The 27,632-nt window shown below is 27.9% G+C and overlaps 5 protein-coding genes across 5 annotated transcripts; 2 read left to right on the top strand and 3 right to left on the bottom strand.

Moving 5' to 3' along the window:
* Positions 1 to 386: 386 nt before the first annotated feature.
* Positions 387 to 11,988, top strand: Bma-chc-1 (putative clathrin heavy chain, putative; the record flags this gene model as incomplete). The annotated part of the gene is made up of 30 exons (XM_001895728.2): positions 387 to 428; positions 780 to 987; positions 1,097 to 1,246; positions 1,441 to 1,559; positions 1,800 to 1,961; positions 2,308 to 2,421; positions 3,217 to 3,390; positions 3,678 to 3,875; positions 4,005 to 4,163; positions 4,346 to 4,480; positions 4,636 to 4,824; positions 5,064 to 5,201; positions 5,343 to 5,507; positions 5,665 to 5,916; positions 6,178 to 6,396; positions 6,496 to 6,638; positions 6,762 to 6,996; positions 7,160 to 7,282; positions 7,642 to 7,787; positions 7,956 to 8,139; positions 8,420 to 8,612; positions 8,797 to 9,119; positions 9,419 to 9,526; positions 9,731 to 9,898; positions 10,086 to 10,235; positions 10,337 to 10,469; positions 10,631 to 10,911; positions 11,003 to 11,224; positions 11,563 to 11,638; positions 11,813 to 11,988. The coding sequence occupies 30 exons, from the start codon at positions 387 to 389 to the stop codon at positions 11,986 to 11,988; spliced, it is 5,085 nt and encodes a 1,694-aa protein (XP_001895763.1).
* Positions 11,989 to 13,341: 1,353 nt separating this feature from the next.
* Positions 13,342 to 16,459, top strand: Bm885 (conserved hypothetical protein,hypothetical protein; the record flags this gene model as incomplete). The annotated part of the gene is made up of 8 exons (XM_043077536.1): positions 13,342 to 13,389; positions 13,739 to 13,839; positions 14,251 to 14,327; positions 14,885 to 14,970; positions 15,422 to 15,574; positions 15,796 to 15,980; positions 16,125 to 16,198; positions 16,359 to 16,459. 8 exons carry the CDS (start codon positions 13,342 to 13,344, stop codon positions 16,457 to 16,459), a joined length of 825 nt encoding a protein of 274 aa, XP_042933470.1.
* Positions 16,460 to 16,650: 191 nt separating this feature from the next.
* On the bottom strand, positions 16,651 to 19,236 carry Bm10178 (Cuticle collagen sqt-1, putative; the record flags this gene model as incomplete). Its single annotated transcript, XM_043077535.1, has 7 exons — positions 16,651 to 16,818; positions 17,090 to 17,314; positions 17,449 to 17,640; positions 17,874 to 17,968; positions 18,166 to 18,216; positions 18,682 to 18,865; positions 19,093 to 19,236. 7 exons carry the CDS (start codon positions 19,234 to 19,236, stop codon positions 16,651 to 16,653), a joined length of 1,059 nt encoding a protein of 352 aa, XP_042933469.1.
* A 2,927-nt stretch (positions 19,237 to 22,163) lies between these two features.
* On the bottom strand, positions 22,164 to 23,575 carry Bm10034 (Uncharacterized protein; the record flags this gene model as incomplete). The annotated part of the gene is made up of 5 exons (XM_043077534.1): positions 22,164 to 22,220; positions 22,486 to 22,626; positions 22,783 to 22,885; positions 23,215 to 23,348; positions 23,426 to 23,575. 5 exons carry the CDS (start codon positions 23,573 to 23,575, stop codon positions 22,164 to 22,166), a joined length of 585 nt encoding a protein of 194 aa, XP_042933468.1.
* Positions 23,576 to 24,906: 1,331 nt separating this feature from the next.
* Bm7089 (6-phosphofructokinase, putative) lies at positions 24,907 to 27,382 on the bottom strand (the record flags this gene model as incomplete). Its single annotated transcript, XM_043077533.1, has 2 exons — positions 24,907 to 26,553; positions 26,675 to 27,382. 2 exons carry the CDS (start codon positions 27,380 to 27,382, stop codon positions 24,907 to 24,909), a joined length of 2,355 nt encoding a protein of 784 aa, XP_042933467.1.
* Positions 27,383 to 27,632: the final 250 nt, after the last annotated feature.

The raw sequence follows: 27,632 nt of genomic DNA, 5'->3' as shown, positions 1-27,632 counted from the left end.
ATTACAATTTTGTCTGATTTATTCATAATTAATGTTTATATTGCTCTTTCATGGCCTTTTCTTTTTCCAGTTTTTCATTTACTTATATTTTACTGTTTGAAATTGAGAACAAGTTATGAATAGAAAGTAATAAATCGGAAATGCATTTTCGAGTGCGAAAAGAAAGATTAGCACTTTGGGATGACATTTTCATCAATTTATATATGTTCGTTTCATATAATTACTATTATTCGTCCTTTTTGCTTTGAACAATTTGCCTTACGGTTTTCCGTTCTCTTTTCTTATTAATTATTTAATTGATTAAAAAAAGAAAACTTATAAAATTTTAGTTTGTTTGGTGTACATTTTGTGCTTTTATTTTCACCACTACTTTCCAGTCAGCAACAATGTCTTCACTCTTACCGATCAAATTTCAAGAGCATATTTTGGTAAGTTTATCTAATCAGATAGTTTTTTTTTTTTTCACAACCTTATCATTACCTTTTGATAAAAAATATTATGTCATATTTGCCACTACCAAATTAAACGAACGAAATTTTTATATGCATGTTTGATTCATTTAGTTTTTCTTTGTGATGAAATTTATAATACATTGGTTCATCTTTTCTTGATGATAAGTGTAAATGACTATATTTTGGAATTTAGATTTTTTAATGGAAAAATGTAGAAACTTAATTGTAAATTTAATAAAGTAAGATTATTTAATATGATATAATACTACGCGTGAAAAATATTCATATACTGTTTTATTATTTGATTTTAAGGGCAACTTTTTTCAGTTACAAAGTTTGGGTATAAATGCGGCAAATATCGGATTCGCAACGTTAACAATGGAATCGGACAAATTTATTGTTGTAAGAGAAAAAGTTGGTGAGAATGCTCAGGTTGTTATTGTTGATATGAATGATGTCAACAATCCTCTTCGTCGACCAATCACTGCAGATTCGGTAATAATGAATCCTGCAACAAAAGTTCTAGCTTTAAAGTGTAAGTTTTATTGTGATAAAGGTGTTCTTATCGCTTAAATCCTTTATATTACAGGAAGAAATTTTTCTCCTTTTATCTTTTTTATTAAAATAACGACATATTTGTTCAGCGTCCCGTACCCTTCAAATTTTCAACATCGAACTGAAAACTAAAATGAAAGCCTACAATATGCCAGAAGATGTGATCTTTTGGAAATGGGTCAATGTTAATACGATTGCATTAGTATCAGAAACTGCAGCATATCATTGGTCACTACAAGGTTACTCTAACTTTTATTTTCTCCTGCCTTCAACAAAGTCATTTGGAAATACTTCCACTGATGATAATTAATACAAGCTAAATATTCAATTAATCACGTACGGATTTTTGAAAAAACTATGAAAGTCATTGCATGCAAATTTCCATTAGTTTGTTCCTAAATTCATTCTGTATATCGTGTAGTTTAATTTACAGGTGATTCACCTCCAGTAAAAATGTTCGAAAGACATTCAACATTGAGTGGATTTCAAATAATTAATTATCGAGCAGACGCAGAATGTAAATGGTTGTTGGTGATTGGAATTGCTGCTAAGGTATTCCTTCTGGATCTTTATTATCATTTATATTATTAAGGGTATTAGTTGCAATGTAATATTATAAATAAATTTGTATGTCATAATTCTCCCTGTCTCATTTCGTAGAAAAATGATAAGTGGATATTATAAGATCGTTAAACAAAAATTTTTTTTTTTAAATTACTCTGCAATTTCGAATTTGAGCGATTTACTGTTATCGAAATTTCAAGTAAGATATAAATTGTCATTAAATTGCAGGATAATCGTGTGGTTGGTGCAATGCAGTTGTATAGTACAGAGAGGAAAGTATCACAACCAATTGAAGGTCATGCAGCATGCTTTGTGAGCTTTAAAACTGAAGGAAATCCACATCCTAGTAATTTATTCTGCTTCTCTGTTCGAACTATCCAAGGTGGAAAGGTAACTGTTTTTGTTATTTATTGAGTCTTAACGGAATAAATGACTTTGGAAAAACTTTTTAAATTGTATAATCCTCCCGTAGGCACAGCTTTTTCTATTTTTGAAAAAGTTGTTCAGTCAAGGGAAGGTAAATTATATATGCGTTTTATAGTGCATGCCATCAAATTTCTTAATGGTATGTCTTCCGCCAAATGCGACATACTTCACGATATACAAACTTTTCATCTCGTAATCAGTAGTAATTAATGCGTGTTCTTATTATATATTGGTTTCTTGTAGTAACTTGTAACATCTATTATTAGCTTATTCTAATGCTTCAGTTATAAATCGATGTTTGTTATTTCAGCTTCATGTTATCGAGATAGGTAGCCCACCAGCTGGTAATCAACCCTTTCAAAAGAAACAGGTGGAAGTATATTATCCAGCTGAAGCTGCTACTGATTTCCCGGTTGCAATGCAGGTATGTACTAGTTATTTTGTAATCTGAAGTAAAGAAAATATAGGTTTGTTTGGTAACAGGAATCCGAATATTGTATTATAATCTTTTACAGAAAAAAAAAAAAAACATTCATTTGGTAAAATCGCTGATTTTTGCTGATCTTTAATGACTTCGTGCAATTCAGTATGAGGCTTTAGACTGTTTTTATCCAAATGTACCAACAATATATACAAAAGTTCGGATCACTTTTGTTATGTTATGCGTAATGAGGCGAAAAATATTTTAAGCATAAAAATTACCAATTGAGCAAAGAAAAACATACAATTTCTTTAACATTTGGATTTGCTTTTTTAGTTTTTTTGAAATACTGATTATTACATAGTCATTTTATCACCAGCATTTATGGTAACCGATAATTTTCAGAATATCTTTACATTTGTTGAAATTTGAATAGTTTCAAGATATTAGAAGTAGACTGAGAAGGGGGGAAAAATATAGATGAGAGAGGGGAAAAGAAAAAAGATAATCTTCTGTTGTTTTAGGTATCGATTTAACTTCTAGATTATATTTAACACTATTTCTGTATTTAACATTCTCATTTCTTGGGATTGAATTGCAATTGGAAACTTTTTTGTCGCTGTGGAGATGAGAACAGACTTTTCATTGCTTCGAATTTTTCTCGTAAAAGAAATTCAATGGAGTAAAACTTGTTATCTCTAACTTCAAAATGTGGTAGTATTTGGCTTCGTTCATTAAATTATATGCGATTGATCAATTTGTAAACCCAAAGATTCAAAAAAGGTAATGAAATTATAGGCTTCATCAAAGCATGGTATCATATATTTGGTGACGAAATATGGCTATGTGCATTTATATGATATCGAGACAGCAGTATGCATTTATATGAATCGAATCTCATCAGAAACTATCTTCGTCACTGCTGAATATACTGCTACCGAAGGAATAATTGGCGTAAATCGGAAGGGACAGGTATTATTTTTACCTGTAACCAAGTTATTTATTTCCGTAAATGTTGTCAGCTCGACCGATCAACAGATGGTTAATTTAAATTGTGTAGTTGAAATGAATCGACATAGACACACTTTGCTTGATATATGAGCGCCCACTCTTATACCAAGACAGTCTTACTAATACCACTATTTTTTTAATGATTTAATACTCGTAGTTACAGAGGCGTTTATTGATGATGATTTTAAACATTGTACTATCATAGTTTTCTATATTTTGAAACAAAGATTCACATTGTACATTTTTAGGTTCTCTCAGTAAGTATTGATGAGCAAAATATGATCCCTTACGTGACACAAACATTGCAAAATCCGGAGCTTGCATTGAAATTAGCAGTACGTTGCGATCTTCCAGGAGCTGAGGAATTATTTGTTCGTAAATTCAATCTACTTTTCGGTAATGGAAATTATGCTGAAGCTGCAAAAGTTGCTGCAACTGCTCCTCAAGTAATTGGCCCTTTTTTTTTTTTTTTTTTTTGACTGTGTATAACAGGTGGATTAGTCAGTGTTATGCTGTATCATTCCCATAAAAGTATTTTATTCATTCACAACCAATAGAAATGATTGCTATTGCAGGGCATTTTAAGGACACCGCAAACAATTCAGAAGTTCCAACAGTGTCCACATACAGGCGGTGGACCAAGTCCTCTACTCCAGTATTTTGGGATATTACTTGATCAGGGGCAACTGAATAAGTATGAAACGTTGGAGCTGTGCCGACCGGTGCTAGCACAGGTTGCGTTTTTTCGTTTTGATACTTAGGCAATTTAGAAAAGAAAAAATTTCTTTTTATTCTCGACTGGGAAATTTGTGAAAGGCGTTGCAAACAGCCCAAAAAATTTATATAGAAGTTTTACTTGATCAAATATATATATATGTTGAAATGTTGAAAATCAATTTCGTAATTCAATTTACAGGGAAGGAAGCAATTGTTGGAGAAATGGCTTACTGAGGGAAAGTTGGAATGCACTGAAGAATTGGGGGATCTGGTTCGTCCACATGATGTCAACGTTGCACTGTCTGTTTATCTTCGTGGTAACGTACCTCATAAGGTTTGTTTGTTTATATTTATAGGTTATATTTGACTGATAAACTATATTTGTTTTTAAAGAAAGTGATGACGAAAAGTTCACTACATTCGAAATGAAATAATTGTTAATACTTTGGTAGAATATTAGTAGCGAATAAATGAAAGCTTATTGAACAGGTTGTACAATGCTTCGCTGAAACAGGACAGTTCGATAAAATTATTTTGTATGCTAAAAAAGTGAACTTCGAACCTGACTACTTGTTCCAACTTCGACAAGTATTACGTTCAAATCCAGAGATGGGAGCTAAATTTGCACAAATGCTTGTATCTGAAGGCGAAAATGAGCCACTAGCTGATATTAACCAGGTAACTTCATAACAGTTTAATTTGAAAGCAATCATTCCTAAATTCAATGATGAAAAAAATTTTCGAAAAGTCATCACGTGCAGTTATGTAATTTGAAATGAAATTGGCATTTCTATCTCCCAAAAATAATAGGTTAAAAAAATGTTATTTATTTGCACCTATGTCTTAGTTTGTTTTACTTAACTACGAGTTGTTTAATAGACTTTTGACATATGGTAGGATGATAATCTGAGTTACAGATAGTTGGATGTTTCGAGGAAGTACAAGCAGTACAACCATGTACATCGTTCTTGCTTGAAGTACTGAAAAGTGATAAGGAGTCGGAGGGACATCTTCAAACAAAATTGCTTGAAATGAATCTTCTTTATGCTCCACAGGTTAGTATATAAATTGGAAGAGCTGGACGAATTGTTTGATTATCTCCAAGATTTCAATCTTTCGTCTTTCTAAAAGGACTATGGATCATGATGAAGGATTTAATTATTATGTGATTTTGAGATTACTCATTTGATTTCCAGGTAGCAGATGCAATATTAGGTAATCAGATGTTTCATCATTACGATCGTGCAACGATTGGACAGTTGTGTGAAAAAGCAGGTTTATTGCAACGAGCTTTGGAGCACTTCACTGACCTTTACGATATCAAAAGAACCGTTGTCCATACCCAACATCTTAAACCTGATGTTTGTTTTTTATTTCTTCACATGAATTATATAATTTTTTATGCTGGATTAGGAAAGTGGCTTAGTTGCCAATTATATGTGCTTAAAAAATACTTTTAATGACTAAAAAAATTAAACTTTTTTGCATTGCTCCTCCAAAATTGTGCACGAATTGCAGTGGCTAGTGAATTACTTTGGGCAGTTGTCAGTGGAGGATTCACTGGAATGTTTGAAAGCGATGCTACAAACAAACATGCGGCAGAACTTGCAAATTGTTGTTCAGATAGCTACTAAATACCATGAACAGCTTACTACCCATGCGCTCATTGATCTATTTGAGTCGTTCAAAAGCTACGAAGGACTGTTTTACTTTTTAGGCTCTATTGTCAATTTTTCGCAAGATCCTGAAGTTCATTTTAAATACATCCAGGTATGTTATCATCAAGAAGTTAGTAATTCCACAATCTAAGATGATTGATTGCACAGCATGATTAGCAAATCTTGAAAATGATCAGATCACATATATACATGCATGTATGGTTAACATACATAAATGCAGTTGGTATTAATTAGAAAATGTAGGAAATATGTTTTCAAGTAATTGTAATGAAATTATAAGAGTTCTCCATCATTAATACTAATATTGTTAAATGTATCTGAAGTAGAACGGAAATATCAAGTTTTATTACAGGCTGCTACTAGAACTGGACAAATCAAAGAAGTAGAAAGAATTTGTCGTGAATCAAACTGCTATGAAGCAGAACGAGTTAAAAATTATTTAAAAGAGGCTAAATTAACGGACCAATTGCCTCTGATCATTGTATGCGATCGACATGATATGGTGCACGATCTTGTCCTTTATCTTTATCGAAACAATCTGCAGAAATACATTGAGGTGTTCGTACAGAAGGTTATCTTTTATTCGTTCATGTCATTAAATTTAAGAAGTTGAACATATGGTTGTTGTACTTTTTGTCTATTTTTTTTGTATAAATCTCTGTTTATTTAGGTAAATCCGGCACGACTACCTATTGTTGTTGGTGGTTTGCTGGATGTAGATTGCTCGGAAGATGCAATCAAACAACTCATCATCAATACAAGAGGAAAATTTGATATTGACGAACTAGTTGACGAAGTCGAAAAGAGGAACAGGTTTCTGCTTTGGTTTTTTAATTAACAAAATATTTAAGAGATATCATAGTGATAATTAAAGAATGATAGAAAGCACACGGTGACCCACTATTATATTATTAAGTTTATGGTGTCAGTTTTTAGATTGAAACTATTAGCACCATGGCTAGAGATGCGTGTTCAGGAGGGAACTGTTGATCCAGCAACGCACAATGCTCTTGCTAAAATCTATATTGATGCCAATAATAATCCTGAACGATTTCTTCGTGAAAATCCATATTATGATTCGCGAATTGTTGGAAAATATTGTGAAAAAAGAGACCCACACTTTGCATGTCTTGCATATGAACGTGGCCAATGTGATGCTGAACTTGTTAATGTATGTTGCAATCTTTTATAAGTTAATATTATGGTTGTTAGTGCAATATGCTGGAGAAGCAAGCTCTTTTATTGTATGTAGGTTTTTTATAACCATACAATTCTACTTTATTTACGAAGTTGTGTTTTAAATTTCATCAGCAATATCAGGAGTTTAATTTCAGGTGTGTAACGAAAATTCGCTTTTTAAAAATTTAGCGCGATACCTAGTTAAGCGGCGTGACTTTCCACTTTGGGCTCAGGTATTGGCTGAAGACAATCAACATAGAAGGCAATTAATTGATCAGGTTCAGTTTTTATTTTTACATATGGATATATTTAGTGTGATTCGGAACTTCTTTATATAAAAATTTAAAAATTTCCTCCTGATTTTATGCTTGACATTAGTTTGTTTATGTGTGTATGCGTGTGAGTGTATTGCACATATATGCGATTTGAAGGAAATTGAGTTCATGATATAAAGTATTAAAGTATTACTTAATAAAGTATTAAGTAATATCTATTCAAAAGAAGATGTAGGAATCAGAACGAGAAGTTAGAAAGGTGTCTAATATTGGTGGAAAGATTAGAGTAGATATTACTTAATATAAGAATTTGAAAAAAAAGTTTTGATTTGCTTGAAAACGTTTAGTAACATATTTTTCAGGTAGTTCAAACGGCTCTTTCGGAAACTCAAGATCCAGAAGATATTTCAGCAACGGTAAAAGCTTTTATGGCTGCTGATTTGCCGAATGAGCTAATTGAGTTATTGGAAAAAATTGTCCTTGACAACTCTGTCTTTTCAGAGCATAGGTAATTCTTGTTGCAATGGTGATAAGTTCAAACTAGTAGCTATTTTAAACTTCTATTTGAAATGTGATTTTTTTTTTTTTTTTTTAGTAATTTGTGAACTGTTTAATTTATTTATGATTGATGGGTTCCAATGTGTTTGGCTGAGTAATTATTAGAATGATATTACAGGAACCTTCAAAATTTACTCATTTTGACAGCAATTAAAGCAGACCGTACACGTGTCATGGAATACATCCAGAAGTTGGACAATTACGATGCACCGGACATCGCCAATATTGCTGTTTCCAACCAGTTATATGAAGAAGCATTTGCCATTTTCAAAAAATTTGATGTCAATACTGCAGCAATCAATGTTAGCTTTGTTTTCTCGCTGTTTTAACATTTACACTCATTCGTCTTCTCTATCATATTTTATGTTCTTTCGAATTTATATGTAAAATACGACATTTGCGTATATTTGAAGCAGGTTATTATTTTAATCATATATAGCTAATTATGCAACCATTGTCAACAAGAATGCATTTTCAGCTTATTATTTTTAGTGAGCGTGATGAAGATTATATGTGTCTTTTTATGCAAAATAAATCATCAAACTAGGCATTGGTTTATAGCAAAAATTTATTCCAATGCAGGTTTTGATTGATAATGTGTCCAATTTGGATCGTGCTTATGAATTTGCGGAACGATGTAATGAACCTGGCGTTTGGGCGTCATTGGCGAAAGCGCAGTTGAAAGAGGGTTTAGTAAAAGAAGCTGTAGATTCATTCATTAAAGCCGATGATCCCACTGCATATATGGAAGTTGTGAGCAAATGTTCAGAAACTGGTTGGCATTCATTTCTTTATGTAGATTTTTGATTTAAATATTTATTAATTTAATATTATCACTTTAATATTTGTGTTTGTTAATTTAATCACTTTAATGTAATATTAGCACTTTTTGATAGTCTCTTAGTTATGGGATAGTTCAATTAATCCATGAATGTTACACCATTTACGTACTGTTTCAGGAAACTGGGAGGATTTGGTTCGATATTTGCAAATGGCACGAAAAAAATCGAGAGAATCATACATAGAAACAGAACTTGTCTATGCTTACGCAAAAACAAATCGTCTTGCTGACTTGGAGGAATTCATTTCGGGACCTAATCATGCTCAAATTCAACAAATAGGTGATCGATGTTTTGACAGTGGAATGTATGAAGCAGCCAAAATTCTTCATAACAATATATCGAATTTTGCAAAATTATCAGTCACACTTGTTCGGCTTAATGAATTTCAAGGTGCAGTTGATGCTGCTCGAAAAGCAAATTCAACGAAGACATGGAAGCAAGTAAGTTCATATATTATGTTCGGTGTTTTTATACATTATTCTTAATTATGGCATTAGAGATAACTATCAAGACATGTGCTGTGTGTGCTTGTTGATGATAAGAAAACAAACTATGTATATTTGGGGCAGAAAAGATTGGTTGCATTTCAGTTAAATTAATTTAAATCACATTGGTAATGCTTAATTGATAGTAATGTAGTGAATTTGGCAAAAATGTAGAAAATAAGACAGAACAAGAATATAATATTGATCACTTGTCTTTGTTTTATAAAATTTAGGAGTATTAAATTGCTATTCAGGTTTGTTTTGCTTGTGTTGATAATGAAGAATTTCGTTTGGCACAGATGTGCGGTCTTCATATTGTCGTACATGCAGATGAACTCGAGGAATTAATTAATTACTATCAGGTTTGCATTTGTTTAGGTTTTTTTTTTCCTTTTTTAGTTCTTTTACTGTATTTCACGTGTTTTGGAATTTCAGGTATATCTTAACTTTTGTTTAAGTTTTCCTGTCTCATTTGGATTGAATAATTAAAAAAGAAAAAGAGAAAAGCAGTTATTTAAAAAGTGTTTTCTTGTTTCTTAAACGTGTTATAAGTTAAATTTTTCCAGGATCGAGGATACTTCGAAGAATTAATTGGTCTGCTAGAGGCAGCACTAGGTTTGGAAAGAGCACATATGGGGATGTTTACTGAATTAGCAATCCTTTACAGTAAATATAAAGCTGAGAAAATGCGTGAGCATCTTGAGCTGTTTTGGAGTCGAGTAAATATTCCGAAGGTGAATTTGTATTTCCCTTATTTCTGGTCTTGTTGTTTTGAACTCAATTTACTTTAGTGATCAATTAGAAACATGAAGTTTTTTTTGTCACCAAATGAATTTGATTAGTCTCAATGTTTTTTTCATATGTGCCTTCGTTAATCGAAGTTTTTTTTTTTTCTATGGGAAAATTTTTATTGTATTACAGGTTCTGCGTGCTGCAGAACAAGCTCATTTATGGTCTGAGCTTGTCTTTCTTTATGATAAATATGAAGAATACGATAATGCGGCTCAAACGATGATGCAACATCCAGTGGAAGCATGGCGAGAGCAGCACTTCAAGGAAGTGATCACTAAGGTAGTTAATGCGAGATACATTTTTATTTCTGTTATTATATTTTTTTTATAAAATTTAAATTATTTTTTTAGAAAAAGAAGTTACTGTAATCATTTTTATAGGTGGCGAATATTGAACTGTATTATAAGGCGATGCAATTCTATTTGGATTATAAACCTATGCTATTGAATGATCTACTTCTTGTATTAACACCACGACTTGATCATTCGCGAACTGTATCATTCTTTGCTAAGTGTTCGTTTTCTTTTTTTTTTTTTTTTGAAGGCTTCTGATTGATTAGATATTATGTTGTTTTTGTTAATAGCTGATTTTACTATCAGTGATATCAGAAATAGCATTATCAATAATATTCGTGTGTTAATATTTTGATTCGTTGTATGTTGGTTTACTTTCAGTGAATCAGCTGCCTCTCGTGAAACCATATTTACGTCAAGTGCAAACACAAAATAACAAATCAGTGAACGAGGCTTTAAATCAAGTGCTCATTGATGAAGAAGATTATACTGGTCTTCGCTCTTCTATTGATGCTTATGACAACTTTGATAATATTACCTTGGCACAACAACTTGAAAAACACGAATTGCTTGAATTTAGACGTATATCTGCGTATTTATATAGGGGAAACAATAGGTGGAAACAAAGCGTTGAGCTATGCAAGAAGGACAAATTGTACAAAGTAAGTGCTTTCAGCTGTCTGAATTAAACTTTTCAATCTTGATGATATTAGGTTGATGTTTTTAAAACATCTTAAAAATTTAACATTTCAGGATGCAATGGAATATGCTGCGGAATCGCGACAACCTGAAATAGCGGAAGAATTATTAGCATATTTTCTCGAAAATAAATTACACGATTGTTTTGCAGCTTCACTTTATCAAATGTATGACTTGTTGCACCCGGATGTTATATTGGAATTAGCGTGGAAACATAAAATTATGGACTTTGCGATGCCTTATATGATTCAAGTAATGCGCGATTATCATAGCAGGGTATGCATTCTTTACAAATGCTTTATTATATCATTACTGTGTTGATATTTGTCAATGATACTAATTATCACTGTCCATTGACATTACTCATCTTGATATCTTTACTCATAGTTAGTTGGAGGACAATTTGAGATAATGGTGACCTTGGTCCTTCTAGACTAGAAATTCATTTTTTTCTTTTCAGTTTAAATTACTTTTATTTTGTTTACCACTACTTACATAGGATAGGAGATATTAGCAAGACGATTTAATAAGCGATAACCATATAACTTGAGTGTTTACTGATTAAAATTCAATACTTTTCTGAGCACTATTTTTAAAGAGTGATGTATTTTTAGATTGGAAAGTTGGAAAGAGCTGAAGCAGAAAGAAAAGAAGAGATTCAAGGAAATCAGCAACCAAATGGAAGCATGAGTTAGTGCTTTATATTCGAGTTACCAACTTCTTATTTTTTGAAATATTTTGTCATTACTGGAGTTTGTAATTATTACTGAAACTTATTAGAATTTTGTTTATAGCGATTATCGAATTTTGTCATTATTAATATTGGTAAGTGCTAAATTTCTAGTCAATAAAATATTGTTACAGTGGAACCACAGTTAATGTTGACATTTCCTGGTGGTGCACCGATAAGTTCAGTACCACAAATGTCTGCAGCATACGGTGGTGTAACAGTATCTAGCACTCCTTACGGTGCTACTGTACCAGCAACGAATGCTTATGGAACACCGATGTATCCAAGTAGTGGTTCATATGCCATGTAGTCACTGATATTCTTCTTTCACATTTAAAGCATTGATTCGTTTCTTTGTTCTCAAATCGATTTTATAGAAGTAACACACATCGGTTCTTGTTGTTAAAAGACAATTTTATTTCACTCTTTATTTATTATTTCTTGTTATGATCATTTATTGGGAAGGGATATTAGAAAATAATGGAAATATTGGAGTAAATTTCTTGTGAAAGAATTCTTCAAGAAAATAATGGATCTTTTCGATTTTTTTATCTTTTAATTTTGTAATAAATGAATGATGAAAATTTTGAAAATTCTTTCAAAATGTTTAAATATCATGAGTAAATGAATAAAAAAAGAACAGTGAGAGGGGATAATTATTATTACTTCTCAAAATTTTTATCCATTTTTATCCATAGAGAGCCTATATAGGAATAACATGTGAAAATTGTAATCATTTATTACTTTTTCTCCCTTTTTTTTTTTTTTTTACCTGCAATGCTTGTTTGTATTATATAATGCACATGTACTAGTTAGTGATCAGCAGCAGCACTGTGTTATGTGAAACATCAAAATTTAAGTATATAAGTATCGGTTTTTCTTTTCTTTTTTTCTTTATATGTATTCACAGTGCCCTATTCTTTTTTGTAAAACAAATATTCAATCTATTGTTTTGTTCATTCATCTTTCTTCTATATATTCACAATAAAAATTTTCCATTAAATTTTTTGAGTAAAATTGCAGCAATCTCAAAATTATTCCAACTATAAACTCTCTTAACACATAGTAATTACTCCGGTTTTTTTCCTCACTCATCTTGTTAGTCTATCAAATTTCAAAAAAAAAAAGTTCGAATGTTGTTGTTAGAACTTTATTCGCATTTGTGCATAACTGTTTCATTTGAAAAACTTTTCGAGATTATTTTAGCAAAACGCAAATAGAAATAATAGTTTATGAATAAGAAGAGTGGAAGTGAAAAGAATCGGAAATATAGATAATATATGTAAAAGATATTGAAGCAAAGGAATAATAATATTGAAATGAAATGAAGCAAAATAAGCATTCTCACCTGAGAAATTTCATTATATGTTTACTTTTTTGCTCTCCCTCTCCCTCTCTCTCTCTCTCTGTTTTTCTCTCTTTTTAGATAATTTTTCATATTAGATACAATATTTACATAGAGTATCCAATGTTTGGTATATACTGCCAAATTTGTTTACAAAGTTGAAGTCTTTTTGCCCTAATGATTAATTAACTCAATAAATTAATTGAATGTACAAGTTTGCATGTGATAGATAATTTCGTCAGGTTTATTTATAAATATAAATAAATCATTTTTAATGTCAACAATCACTATTGATTGATTGATCGACTGACTAATCAAATGGATTGTTTGCATAATTCAACAATTTTCATCGCTTTATGGAACATTGTAAGCTTTACATCATTATCAAATAATAATTCCATTATTTAATTACTATTTTATCCTAACTAAATCAATTTATTGATAAAGAAAACAAGCAAAATCATATATTTTATGTAATAAATAATGAAGATAATAAATATTCTATTGTTAGAAAATGGTAATGGAAAAGATTTATTCAAAATTACCATAATTAATTAATTTCATTTAACTAACATAAAATTATTGTCTTCAAATTATCAGAATTAAATTATCAGACAAAAAAATTATCAGTATTATCAGAAAGTTATATGAAAAGAAAATAGAAAAGTTATTTGTAAATAAATGATTTACATTTCAAAATGAATAATATTTGCAGATTTATTCCATTCTTCAAATTGTTATATTTGCATGGCAAACGAAATATGTTAAAAATCGACAATGGGAATTTGAAAATCGACAAATTCCCATCGATGGAACGTATATGCTTAATTCTAATAGTTTTATTTTTCATTATTTTTATATCAAACATTTGTTTTGTTTTTTTATTTTTAATTGGAAAACTTATAAATAAATATTATTTAGAATGAAATTTTTTTCTTGTTTATAATTTCCTAAATTAATTAATTAATACACTTATTTTTTTTCCTAAATTAATTAATTAATTAATACATGTATTATCATTTATAATTATTCATTTTATTTAATCTTAAAAGATTTTGATTATTACTAATACTGTACGTAGATTTTTTCAGTGTTAAGTAAGAATATAGCATTTTGAGCTTTCTATTTGGCTAATTTTTTTAATATATTTTTTAATTTTTTTTTTTTTTTGAGAAAAAAATATTTTTTTGAAAGAAATAAATTTAAATTAATTGCATCTTTTTTTAGCACTGATAATTTTCAAGCTCGCTTTCCTGGATTGTATGGTATTTTAACAGAAACTCCCGAAAGACGTCGTATAAATGGTTAATTTCTTCTTTTTAAAAATTCATAAAAGCAATTCTATATTGTTTATTTGTTTTGTTTTTTTTTTTCCGAAATATTTAATGAATGAATCTTTTAAAATTATTTTCAAGCAAAAAAAAATTTTTATTTATTAACGCTTTTAATTTTCATTTATATTTTATTTTAAATGTGAAATTTAATTTGATAAATTAGAATAAAATTTAATTATTTGTTGTAATTAGTCTAAATTGAAAATATTATTTGTATGCATTGGTCAAAATATTTGCAAATATTTTATATATTTGAAAATTATTTTAATTTATTTTTTTCCTTTAAAAATTTTCAATGAAAAACTCAATGTGACTTAAGTATGATGAATTATTTATGCTTAAAAAGATAATGGATCATTTCTACTTTTGTTATTGTATTAGATCATAATTTGTTATCTATAATATCTTCCAAATAAGATAAATTACTAATTAATATTTATACTTAATTAATTAATATTTCTTTGAATTAATTACAAATTACAGAGAGTAATGGAAGTAAATATTTATTTTATTTTATAATATTTTAGCATTATTTGCACTTGCAATTGTATCATTAATTACTGCTTTGTTACATTTAATTCTCTCAGTTATGCTATTCTATGGAGTTACTACGGTAATCATTTTAATGATTTTAAAATTAAAATTTTTTTTTTCAAAAATAATTTTAATATAATAATTTCAGTTTATATTTCTAAAGGTAATTTGTCAAATTTTCTTTTCTGAGAAAAAAATCAATTTGAATATCGATTACTTCATTCAATTTCTAGTATCATTGCAGAATATTTTTTTCCAATTTAGCAACATCGTACAAATAGTTTAGCTTATCAGTGAATTAAAATGATAAGAATATGGTAAAATGATATGATTTGTTTCTTTTGAGGAAATGAAATTTAATCATATTATCATTATCATCAAATATTTGAGTAGTTGTGATTCAGAATGTTAGTGAATCAAGGATCAGTGTACTGTGATATGATAATTAGATTTTTAATTTTGCAAAGTACGCAGAAATACTGATACTAATAAAAAAAAATTTATTTTAACAAACAGCCTATCATTTTCAGAAGCGAATTAATTTTATATTGCCATGGTTCTTTACCGTATTACCTCTAATTATTTTGTCTACAATTTATGCAATAATATGGTGGTCAGGTGACATCTTTGACACACAACTGATTATGTCTGTCACCGAATTTATCCTTTCCTTACCGATCAATGTAAGAAGTATTAGTAATACTTTAAAGAGAATCAATCAATCAATCAATCAATCATTCATTCATTCATTCATTTGAGGAATAATTATCATTCAAAAAAGTGAAAAATGTTTAGCATTTAGCAAAAATATAGGCATTAATTAGTAATTATTAATTAAGTATACAGTAGTAATCAATAAATAAAAAATGCAAATAAACTTATAAGTAATGAAAAATAATTGCAGAGTATATGTGTTGTAATTGTTTTGCTGTTTTTCTTTCGCATTAAAAAAAGTTTGGAATCAATTAACCATTTGGAAAATGTGAATTATGGCAGAAATTTGCTGATAAATAAAGCTAATAGCAAAATACCAACATGGAAAAATGATTGGAATGTTGAATTATCCAAGGAATTTACCTCACAAAAAAGGTGTATTATAAATATATGTAAATGATTTAATCATTACTATGAAAATATTCTATTTCCAAAAAGAAAAGAGCAATAAATTCAGTTTTAAATTTCATTTAAATAATATAAAATTTAGCACTATTTATAAATGAACTGATATTTTAGGATGATGAAACAAAAGGATAGAAATTATCATTTGCTACACAATTCATATATTTGTACTTCATCGTTATCGAAAGGTTGAAAATTTAATTTTGATTAAAAAATAATATATTTCAGTTTGATTTTTGCTCAGAAACAATCTAAACTATCTCTTTATCAAATGATATCTTTTTTTTTTTTTGGAAAAATTCGCATAAATTATTACAAATGATTTTAGTTGAAATATTTTAAATTTAGAAAATAGCAAACAGCTACATTTAACAGCTGATCATTTGGCTGAACATAATCGAATATTATCAAATGAAGATAAGCGTTGGAGGTATTATCATTATAAATGATAACAGATATGATTCAAAGCTATAATCTTTTTAATTTTACATTTGTATTAATTTAATTGTTAACATTAAAAATTTGCTTTCTTAGTGTATGCTTGTTTTATAATAGTCGAAGAAAATTGTGAATTAAAAAATGGATCAAATTGACTTTAATTGAATTATTTTCAAATTTAATTTAATTAATTTGAATATAATCATAGTGTAATAAATTGTTTATATTCTGTCGGAGGTGATAATTCTTCATTAATTCTACCATTCTGTTTTGGTCGATTATTGTTGACAGCTATACTTCTACTTGGACATGGACAGTATTCTGCATCACTTCCTGGCATTCCTTCTTCACCGTGATCACCTTGCTCACCCTATAAAAAAATTATATTAAATAAATTTAACTAAAATATCTAATTTCATTTATTTTGATATTTAAATGTTTTTTTTTCTTTTTTTGAAACTTTTGTTTTTTTTGCGAATTTTTACTTTCATTAATTTAATGTAAATCTGGTATAAATGAAAGTAAAATTTAATTCAAACCTATATTTTAATGCTTGAAATAATCATAAAAAAAGACAGATATTTGATTATGCTTTATTTATTTAATTAGTTTAATTAATTAATGGGTTAATTATGCATTACCTGCTCGCCATCATCTCCTTTTTCACCAGCAGCTCCACGTTCTCCCGGTGGTCCTTCAAGACCTGGTAGACCAGGTTCACCTATATCACCTTCCTCACCAGGTGGACCTTCTGGACCCTGAATTCCTTTTGCACCTGGAACTCCCACAACTTTTTCTGCATCCGTACCTGGTTCTCCTTGTCGTCCTTCTTCACCTTCTGGTCCAGGTGCCCCATCTGCGCCCATCTATAAATTTAAATCTAACCTAAATGCAATGGCAGATTTTTGAAAGATTTTTGAAGTTTAGGAGACTAGAAAAAGCAATGGCAGGAAGAGATTTAGAGGGAAGAATATTAGACAATTGAAAAGTTAATTTTAACCTGTCCTGGAAGACCTGGTTGACCGTCGCGACCATTTGCACCGCTTGGACCACGTGATCCACGCATTCCTCGAGGTCCAGGACGACCTGGTTGACCTGGCTGACCTATTGGACCAGGTGGACAATAAAAACATGTCTCGTACTGTTGCAACTGTCCATACACATCTTTCATATCTGCGCCATGCGGCGCATCCTAAATTTTCCATCTCACTTTTAACTTTTTTTTTTAAAATTATCTATTAAAAATGCTATAAAATTAGTCTAAATTTTTAACCGCTACGAAATTTTTCTATTTTTTTTTTTTTTTTTTTTAGTGATATATGTGTGTTTACTTTTGTAAATCGGTCATTCTTTTTGATGAATTGAAAAAAAAAAAGACGAAATAAATTGAATAATTGAAAAATAAAAAAAAAAAAAAGGAAATACCATTCCATCCAAACCATCTAATCCATCCATACCATTTGGACCGGGCGGTCCTGGTGGTCCAGCTGGACATAAATTTTCTTTCTGAACATTTTCTTCTAAAATATATTAAAAAAATTTTACTAACATTGAAATGGAAATGCAATAAAATGAGCGAATGAATAATTATTTGTATTATACAATGAACAAAATGAAAAAAAAAATTGTTCTTTTCGTCAAAACAATTTTTGTTTTTTTTTGAATGCAAATTTATTTAAAATTTTCTTGCAGTTTTATTTATGAAAGGAAAAGTAACCGCGAGTAACTGACGTATCTACGCCTAATTGTTCCGTGTATACATTCGTACCTGTAACATTCATTCATTGATAATATATTAGTAGAGAATATTTCAGAAATCATAAATGAAATCATTCGAAATTTTTTCAAATTTAGTTGAAAAAAAAAAATTTAGTTTTTTTTTTTTTTCAAAAATTTAGTTAATAAACTGCAAATTGGAATTATCAAATTTAATAGTAGTGCAAAGAATATTTAGGTGTGATATAGTCATTTTCCTAGATTTTTAATGCAAATTTCATAAATAATACTTTTGAAATTTGATCACCTAGGAATTCACTTAGTGCTATCAGAATGATAATGTGATAATTGATAAAAATTCATTTATTATATTTTCTGAAAGCAAAAACTATGAATATATGATTTTGTATAACATATCTAATTTTTAACACCATTTATACATTTATGACACTACTAATACTCTCTCTTGTTAGCTTCAAATTTTTTTTTTTAAATTTAAACAAATCATTATCACTACTTTGTGCTTCTCTGCCATAAGAAGCAGGTGGTCCGGAATAAGTGTTAATTCTGTTTGTTAATTCTGGACCTTTTCTTAATGACTGATCAATAACATCCGGACTTTTAGGAACAGGATACTGACGACGTTGACGATGAGTGATATTCATTGATATCATATCTCTCCAAAGATCAATTGCTTTTAGCTTAAAATAAAATGTGAATTAAACTAATAATTTAAATGAATTAAAAAGTAATTATAAAAGATTTTTTTTTTTCGCAAAATTTATTTTAGGAATTTTAATGAATCTATTATCTATGGAATTTAATTCATTGCGAATTATATCACCTTATCATCTTCACTTTTGACAAAAAAGGTCATATTTTTATGTTATACTAAAAAGTTACAATGATGGTTATCAATTATTATCACCTGGAATGCTTTAATCTCGATATCAAATTCATTTTCTATCATTTGTATTTCACTGGTAATATGCGCAATGGCAATAATTAGACAAAATAATGTAGCAGCACCAATGCCGCATGTTCCAATTAAAATATCTTTCGTTTTTGGCATCTTATATCAGTAAATGCGAGAAATACTGTATGAAATAGTATAAGAAATAATAAGTGATATGATATGATATCATATCATATCATAATCACTTATCATAAACATTTAGCAATAATATACGTACCATAATCATTTATCATAGATTTTAAAGCATAACAGATTAATCATTTTAGAAGAGAATAAAATGAGAAATTATAAGAAAGAAATTAAAATTGAAGAGGTGAATTTCAGCCCACTTAAATGTTTAACAATTGCATTATTAAAATAATAAATTATCAATCAAAGTATGATTAATATTCATTTTGAATTTTAAACTTTTTTTTTTAAATTTCAGACACGATATTGTTGCTACTTTCTTTTAAAATTTTTTTATTAATCATTTTTGTTTATAACATTATCAAACATTTTCATTTTGCATTATGTATTAAATATTATCAGTAATTCAATAAACATATCAGTTGTTTAGCTAATTAGAAAATAAAATTGGATTGGAATTTCATAAATTTCATTAATCATCCAATAATAAGTTTAGAAAGTGTGGAAAGTAAAAATAAAAAATAAAAGAAAAAAGAAAGAAATTGTTACAATTATTATTATTATTATTATTATTATTATTATTATTATTATTATCATTATCATTATCACAATTGCTAGTATAAATTAACCTATTTTATAATTAATAATTTTTCATACAAAAAAATCATATTTGCTACTTTTAAATAAAAATTTATCAGAAATTTCTCTTATTTCATTTTTAAAATAATTATAATAAAAAAGAAAAAAATAATTGGACATTTCGGCAGATTTTCAAAATTTAAACGAAATAGGACAGAAAATGATAGAGTGAGGTCAATTGACCATTCATATATAATAATTGCATTATGTAACAATGATAAAATAAATATGGGTCATTGGGTGGATGAATAGGTTAACAGTAGTTTCTATCTTTTAGTTTAACACAATTTAACATGGTGATAAACTGATTCATCTCTCTTATCAGTTTATCATAGTCAGAGATAAAATGATCAAATAAATAAATTGAATGCATTAATTTATATATCATAAAATCTAAGCAATGTTATTTTAAGATTGTTAATTAATCTTTTTTTTTTTTTTTGTAATTTATAAAAATTTTGTTTGAAGAAAAAAAATTGTAAAATTGGTAGGAGAAAAATGAAAGCTCAATTTTCAAATTACAATTACACGTCAGAATCAATGTAATCAATTCTTACCAAAAAAAAAAAAAAAAACTAGAAAATTTTATTTCTTTTTAAGATTAATTCAAAGGAAGGCATTCTGAGATTTAAATCTTTTTCAAAAATATGATGAATTGATTTTTCAGATAGATTTCGAATGAAAAATTTTGAATGCTAAAATTTTTTCGCAAAAAAATATTTTAGAATAAATTTTTTCGTAGAAAGTTAAAATTAGATTAAAAAAAACAATGTAACTATTGAATATATAATCATATAATTGCATTATTTAGTAATTAAGTGACAAAATATTAAGTGAAATTTCAATTAAACATTTTTTTTTTTGACTCTGATAGTATTATTGAATTGATTAAACAGATTATTCCATAAAGCAATCATAGAATAGAATTTATGTTTCACGTAAATTTACGACTAAAAAAAAGTGAATAGACGTGGTAACGTGAGTTTAATTTGTTCCAATTTCTATACCAATAAACAAATCAAAATAAATAATAAATTTACATGAAATAATTTTTTTTCAAATTTTCTTCAAATTAAGTTTGATTTAAATCTCATTATCAGAAAAAAAGATTAATTTTAGTTAACAGTGAATCTTTAAATTCATTAATTATTGTTGCTGATTTTCGCATAATTGAATTATTTATTTTTTGAGTTAGAATTTGACCTTTCCATTTCTTTTTTCACTTTATTAAATTTATTTGTTGAAAAATAGTAACGGATTTCAAACATAGATTTTAACTTTTGAAGTATTAAAAAGAGATTAATATAATCATCGACCGATTAATTAATCAGTCATTTGCCATTTATCAACATATTAGAGTTGACAAGTTGACACTTTTGAATGACAGCAATTACTAATAAAGCAATCATTAAATTAGTCATTCAGGTAATTTTATTGTTTTTTTCTTTTTTTTAATTTCAATGTTTCATTTTTATTTGTTATTTTTTACTCTTCTAGTGAATTCTATTAGTTTTGATGTTTTTTTTTTTCTTTTTCTTTATCAAATTTTAATTCGTTTATTAGTCATTTCATTCATATTATCATCGTTACATTATATAAAATTATCATTTAAATCTTGCGTAATTCAAGTTAAAAGTTTTTCAATCAAATTTTACAAAATAATGGATTACATTTATTATTGTTTTTGAATTCTAATTGAAAATTTTATTTACGCACTAAAATGATTCAAAAATAATTTTTTATTTATACAATTGTTAGTGTATTTTCTTATTCTCGTTTTCTAGCAAAATGAATTGATGAAAAAAAAAAAAAAAAAAAAAAAGAATCAAACATTTTATTTATTTACAAAAATAAAATTTAGAAAAGTTATCAAAATGCTTTTATAGCAATTGACATTGCACAATTCGATAGATAAATGATCACTTTTTAGGAAAATTTTGCGTCTCTCATTTAATCTTTTTGAGCTATAAATGATATTTCATTTAGTTATATTAATTTGTTTAAATTATTTCTAATTTGATCAATCAAGATTTAATTTTTATTTAATTTGTTAAATATGATACATTGTAACATCTTTATGGCAAGATTTTCATCAAAGAGAAGCATTTGACAATTAAATTCAAATTTGAGTTAATTTTATTGTTTAAAAAAAATGGAAATAGTTTATGAAAGATGAAGATTATAACAAATTTGAAAGACAAAAATGATAAAAGATTATCAGTTCCGATTAATATTTGCTAGCATTTAATCGTTTTTCAGAAATGAGATTTAACAATATCAGTTCTTGCATTTCGTGAAAAATCGAGAAATATCTGAAAATATTATTATAATTTACATTTATTTTGCATATTGATAGAAAATATTTATTTTTTTTTATCATTTATTAATCGAAATATAACAAAACAAAATATTAGTATTATTAGTTATGGAAAGATTATCGATTCATTTATCAGAAAAAAAAAAGTTTTTATTCAAAAAATGTTTTATACACACTTGAAATTATCATTCAATTATCAATTATCAACTGGATGATAAATTCGTAACTTAACTTTCTAAGATGCAAAATGTGCTAATTACCTGATCAAGCGTTGTTTGACTGATTGAATAATCTGCTGCATCTATTAATTCTGCTAGCTTTCCCACTTTTTCAAAGAGCATTGACCATTTCTGTCCTTTCTCTATCATTAATTCATAATTTAAATGTAATATATGCTCATCCTAAAATTACTTATCAAATAATTTTTTCAATAGCAAACATTTATTTGATATTTTCTCAAATGAAAAAAAAAAAAAAAAAAAAAAAAAAGAAATGAAAGAAAATCTTAAAATTATTATGATTTTTGTTTCTTATGAAATAAAAAAATTTTCAATAACCATTAATCGAGCATTAGGAAACATTTTTGTTATCAATTCTTTTGCTGATTCAATTTGATTAGTTGTGTATAATCGTATTGCTAAGCTATATCCACTACCATATCTGTAAATAATTAATTAAATTTGATAAATTTTACTATACTGATTATTAATCGTATAAAATTAGATTTTTTTTTTAAAAAAAAAAATGAATCATTTAAGTACTATTTTGATAGTTATTCCACAATTATAATTTCAAGCATTCGATAAATTTTACTGATAAAAATTGAATAAGTTATTAACGTGTAATTGTTGAAATTTGTTGATTATAAGTGATAAATTTAATTAACTTTAATCAATGAATTAATTTGCTATACACTTAATTAATTTGCTTAATGTACCATACGTTTAATTAATTAAATTAATTTAATTAATGAATAAATTTTAGCTAACTTTGACTTAATATGCTGCGTACTGCCAAGACATCGGAATTCACCGTTTGTCATAATTGCAATTTGTGTACAAAGCGCATCACATTCCTCCATACTATGTGATGTAAGCACTAAGGCAGTATCACTTTCTCTGATCTTCAATAATTATCATTATCATTATCACTAATACTATCGCTATCATTATCATCATTATTATTATCACTAACACTAACATTATCATTATCGTTATCACCATCATTACCACTATCATTATGACTAACATTATCATTATCGCCATTGTTATTGTGACTAACGCTATCATCATCAGTAACACTATCATTATCACTATCACTAAATATTTCACTTAGATAAAATATATGCATAATATGCATATAACAAATGAAAAAGTAAATTTTACAGAAAACATGCTTTTCTTGTTTTTATACTGTAACAATAAATTTTAGATTGTTTAATAAAAAATTTATTTATCAAAAATAAAAAAGAACAAAAATAAATTTAATAAATACTAAATTGTTTAATGAAAAAAGAGATGGAATGAATTAATTTAATGAAATTTTATTATTTTCATCAAAACATTCGTTATTTTTCATAATCAATTGTTGACATTTGAACTTACTTTTGATAAAATATTCCAAATGATACGACTTGCTTTTGGATCAACTCCAGTTGTTGGCTCATCCAATAGTAGAACATCAGGTAATGTTAGCAGAGCAACACCAAGACTTAAGCGCCGTTTATTGCCACCAATGAAATTTCAAATTGTTAGTCTCTTTTTTATTTCCCTTTTTTGCTAATTAAAATTTTGACAGTGAAAATGTTAAGAAATGAAATTTATCTCAAATGATGTCAAAAATGACTAAAAACGTTTTTTTTAAGACAAAAAAAAAAGAGTTTGAAATGTTATCGAATGTTGAAAGAAATATTAAATATATTTTTCAAAAAAGAAAAGAAATGTTTGAAGTTTTTTAAAAAAAAAATTCATTGATTATATATTTAATATATATTTAAATATAGATATTTAAATATCATTGTATCTTGCGAGAATGCCTCAATTACATATAAAACAAAATTAGCAATCATTGCTGATTATCATTATCATGCATTTAAATATAAGCAATACACTAATTTAAGTATTATTTCCTTTTAGTTATAAAATACACAATATTTTCTCTCTTATCAATATTTCATTATTTCAATTAGTAAAACGAATCGTTCGTCATCTATGTTAGTTGTCAAATCTAACACATAAAATTTACCATAATTAATCCAAAAATACTTGAAATTTCTATATTTAAAAAATTTTTATAATTAAAAAAATCAAAAAAAAACTTTCCAATGCATATATTCATATTAGCTTCAACTTTAATAATAAATAATAAAAGAAGTGGCATTTTCTCATAAGGAAAAATAAATAAATAAAAGTTAAATGATAGAGAAAAAAAAGATGGATGATAGTAATATGTATTTCATTCGCATTAAATTATAATTGACATTTCTCAAATACATCCATTATTTTATTAGTTTTTTTTTTTTATTTAGTAAATAGACTTATTATAAAATAATCAATCATTCATAATTATTTCATTCTGTCTTTGACATAAATAAATTAAAATATTCCATTTCTTCTTCGTTTTTTCTTTTCCATTTTTTTTTTCTTTCCTTTTTTGATAAATTTGAAATTAATTAAATTTTTCTAGTCATGTTTTGCTAGTATACGTAGTAATGGTCGTAATTTCATCCACCATTGTTCCATCGGTAAACGATGAGCAAAATCAACATCATTCATTAATTCTTCCACCGGTGTTAAGCAAACATATTTACCAATTAATCCTTGTAATGTTGCTGTACCCGAATGATAAACATTTGTCTTTTTATATTCTTTCATTTGTCCAAGAAGATGTACCACTGCTCGTGCACCCATTTTAGCAGCAAAAAGTCGATCAAATGGTGATGGATTGCCACCTTGTTGTGTATGTCCTAATATATTTGTACGTGTTGTAAAAATACCTTTACCTTCTTCGGTAAATAATTGTCGTATAAATTCCGATGTATAATTATCAGATGCTTTTTCATTACGTACAATGAGATAACGTTGTGCGCCAGTTTTCATCTTTTCCGCAATAATATTAATATCATTGATTAATTCGTGGACATTAAATGCTTCTTCATAAATGTATGCAGCATCAGCACCACTAGCTAATGCTGATAATGTTGCTAAATAGCCACAATAATTTCCCATTGTTTCAATAATAAATACTCGTCGTTTAGTACCAGTTGCTGATTGCTTAATTTTATCAATCATTTTACAAATTTCATTTAATGATGTATCAGCGCCAAGTGTAAAACCTGTCCCTGGGACATTATTATTAATTGTTGTTGGTAAAACACACATTGGAATACGAAATGGTGGAAAATGTTGACGATTTTGTGCAAATATTAAGCATGTTTGATATGCATTAAAACCACCAATTATAATTAAACTATGAATGTTAAAATGTAGTAAATTTTTTGCCATTAATGGTAATGTGTCAGTGGTTGGAAGAATTGGTTGTGAGCCAAGGAATGAGCCACCTTCAGCTGACCATAATGTCACATCATTCCATTCCATTTTTTGAAATTGTCCTGATGCTAGGCCTTCATTCGAATTATAAATACAGTAAGGTGTACAACCATGTAGAATTGCTGTTCGTACACAACTCATCACAGCTGCATTACAGCCAGCACAAGGTGAGCCAACATTCATTATAGCAATATTAAAACCCTCTGATATTGGCTCATGTTTACGAATTTTTGATAATGTTCGATACATTTCAACGTTACGTCGAAAACTACGTCCACGTAACTTTAATGCCATTGCCCAGTCTTTTATATCCATTGCCGTTTTAACAGCTTTTGTACGTTCCACACATTTCATCAATGGTATACGTACCATTTGATTACCATCAATTGAGACAACACATGGCTCTGATTCAGCATTCATTTCCATAAGTGCTATTGTCGCTTCTGCGCCCATTCGACAACCTAACAAACGATCAAATACCGATGGACTACCACCACGTTGAATATGTCCAAGAATTGTTATCCGTGTATCATATTTCATTTTCTTCTTGATTACATCTCGAATCATTGTTGATGTTATTGCTGTACCATTATGATCAATTGCGCCTTCAGCAACAATTACAATATTAACACGATTGCCATCATCGCGCATTTGTTTTAATTTTTTGCATAAAATACTTTTCCAATGAGGTGGTGGTGGCCATTCCGGAATGAAACAAAAATCAGCATCCAATGCTAATGATGCAGCTAATGCTAAATAACCACAATTACGTCCCATAACCTAAAAGAAAGAAAGAAAAAAAAAAGTTTAGATTTAAAAAATTTAATTATTTAATTATAAAATCTAATTGCTGTTAATTCCTCTTTCTAAAAAAAAAAAAAAAAATATTAGAAAAAATTACCTCAATTACAAAACATCGTTGATGACTGTGAGCAGTTGAACGAACTGAATCAACAGCTTCTGTAATTCGATGTAATGCAGTATCTGTTCCAATTGTCATATCAGTGCCACAAAAATCATTATCAATTGAGCCAACAATTCCAACAATTCGAATTGCTTTACATTTTTCAGCATCTTCTTTGCTAATTAATTTTGCATTTAATAATTCTTTAACTAATCCAGACCATTCATTTCGAAATGTATTAGCACCTGTTAATGAACCATCACCACCAATACATACCAATGATGTGATACCATGCCGGATTAAATTTTCCGCTGCTTTTAAACGTCCTGCTCGTTCACGAAAATCTTTGCAACGTGCTGAACCAATTATTGTACCACCTTTTTGAATAATATCCGAAACTGTATTCCAGTTAGCTTCTCGAATAAATTTACCACCATCAACCATACCTTGATAACCTTCATGAATGCAGAATACTCGTGCACCCAAGTAAAGACCAACTCGAACGATTGCGCGTACCGCACTATTCATACCTGGTGCATCACCACCGCTAGTAAACAAACCCATAATTTGACCTTTGTATTTACCTTTCGTAATAACTGATCCTTCATGACCATTAATTGCTTTAATTTGAAATTCTATCTCAGAATTAACATCAGTTGCAGCAACATCAGGTAATTCGTTTATCACTTCTTCAATCTCACTCATCAATTTCTAATTGTCACCTATCGTTAATGACAAATGAGAGCTTAATAATTGTGTCACAACAATTCACAAGTTAAAATAGTCTACAGATTAAAAATTCAAAAGTAATGCTTTATATAGCTTATATCTAAAATAAAGAATATATATATTATTTATCTAGCTATTTTAGTAATTTTTGAATTTTTGAAACTTAATTTTTTAAAATTAAAAAAACAAAACTAAATATGTAAATCATAGTTAATGACAAATTTTC

This window comes from Brugia malayi, assembly GCF_000002995.4.
Source record: "Brugia malayi strain FR3 genome assembly, contig: Bm_v4_Chr1_scaffold_001, whole genome shotgun sequence".
Classification (NCBI taxonomy): domain Eukaryota; kingdom Metazoa; phylum Nematoda; class Chromadorea; order Rhabditida; family Onchocercidae; genus Brugia; species Brugia malayi.
Note: the sequence above shows the minus strand (reverse complement) of the source record. Positions and strands in the feature narration are given on the sequence as shown.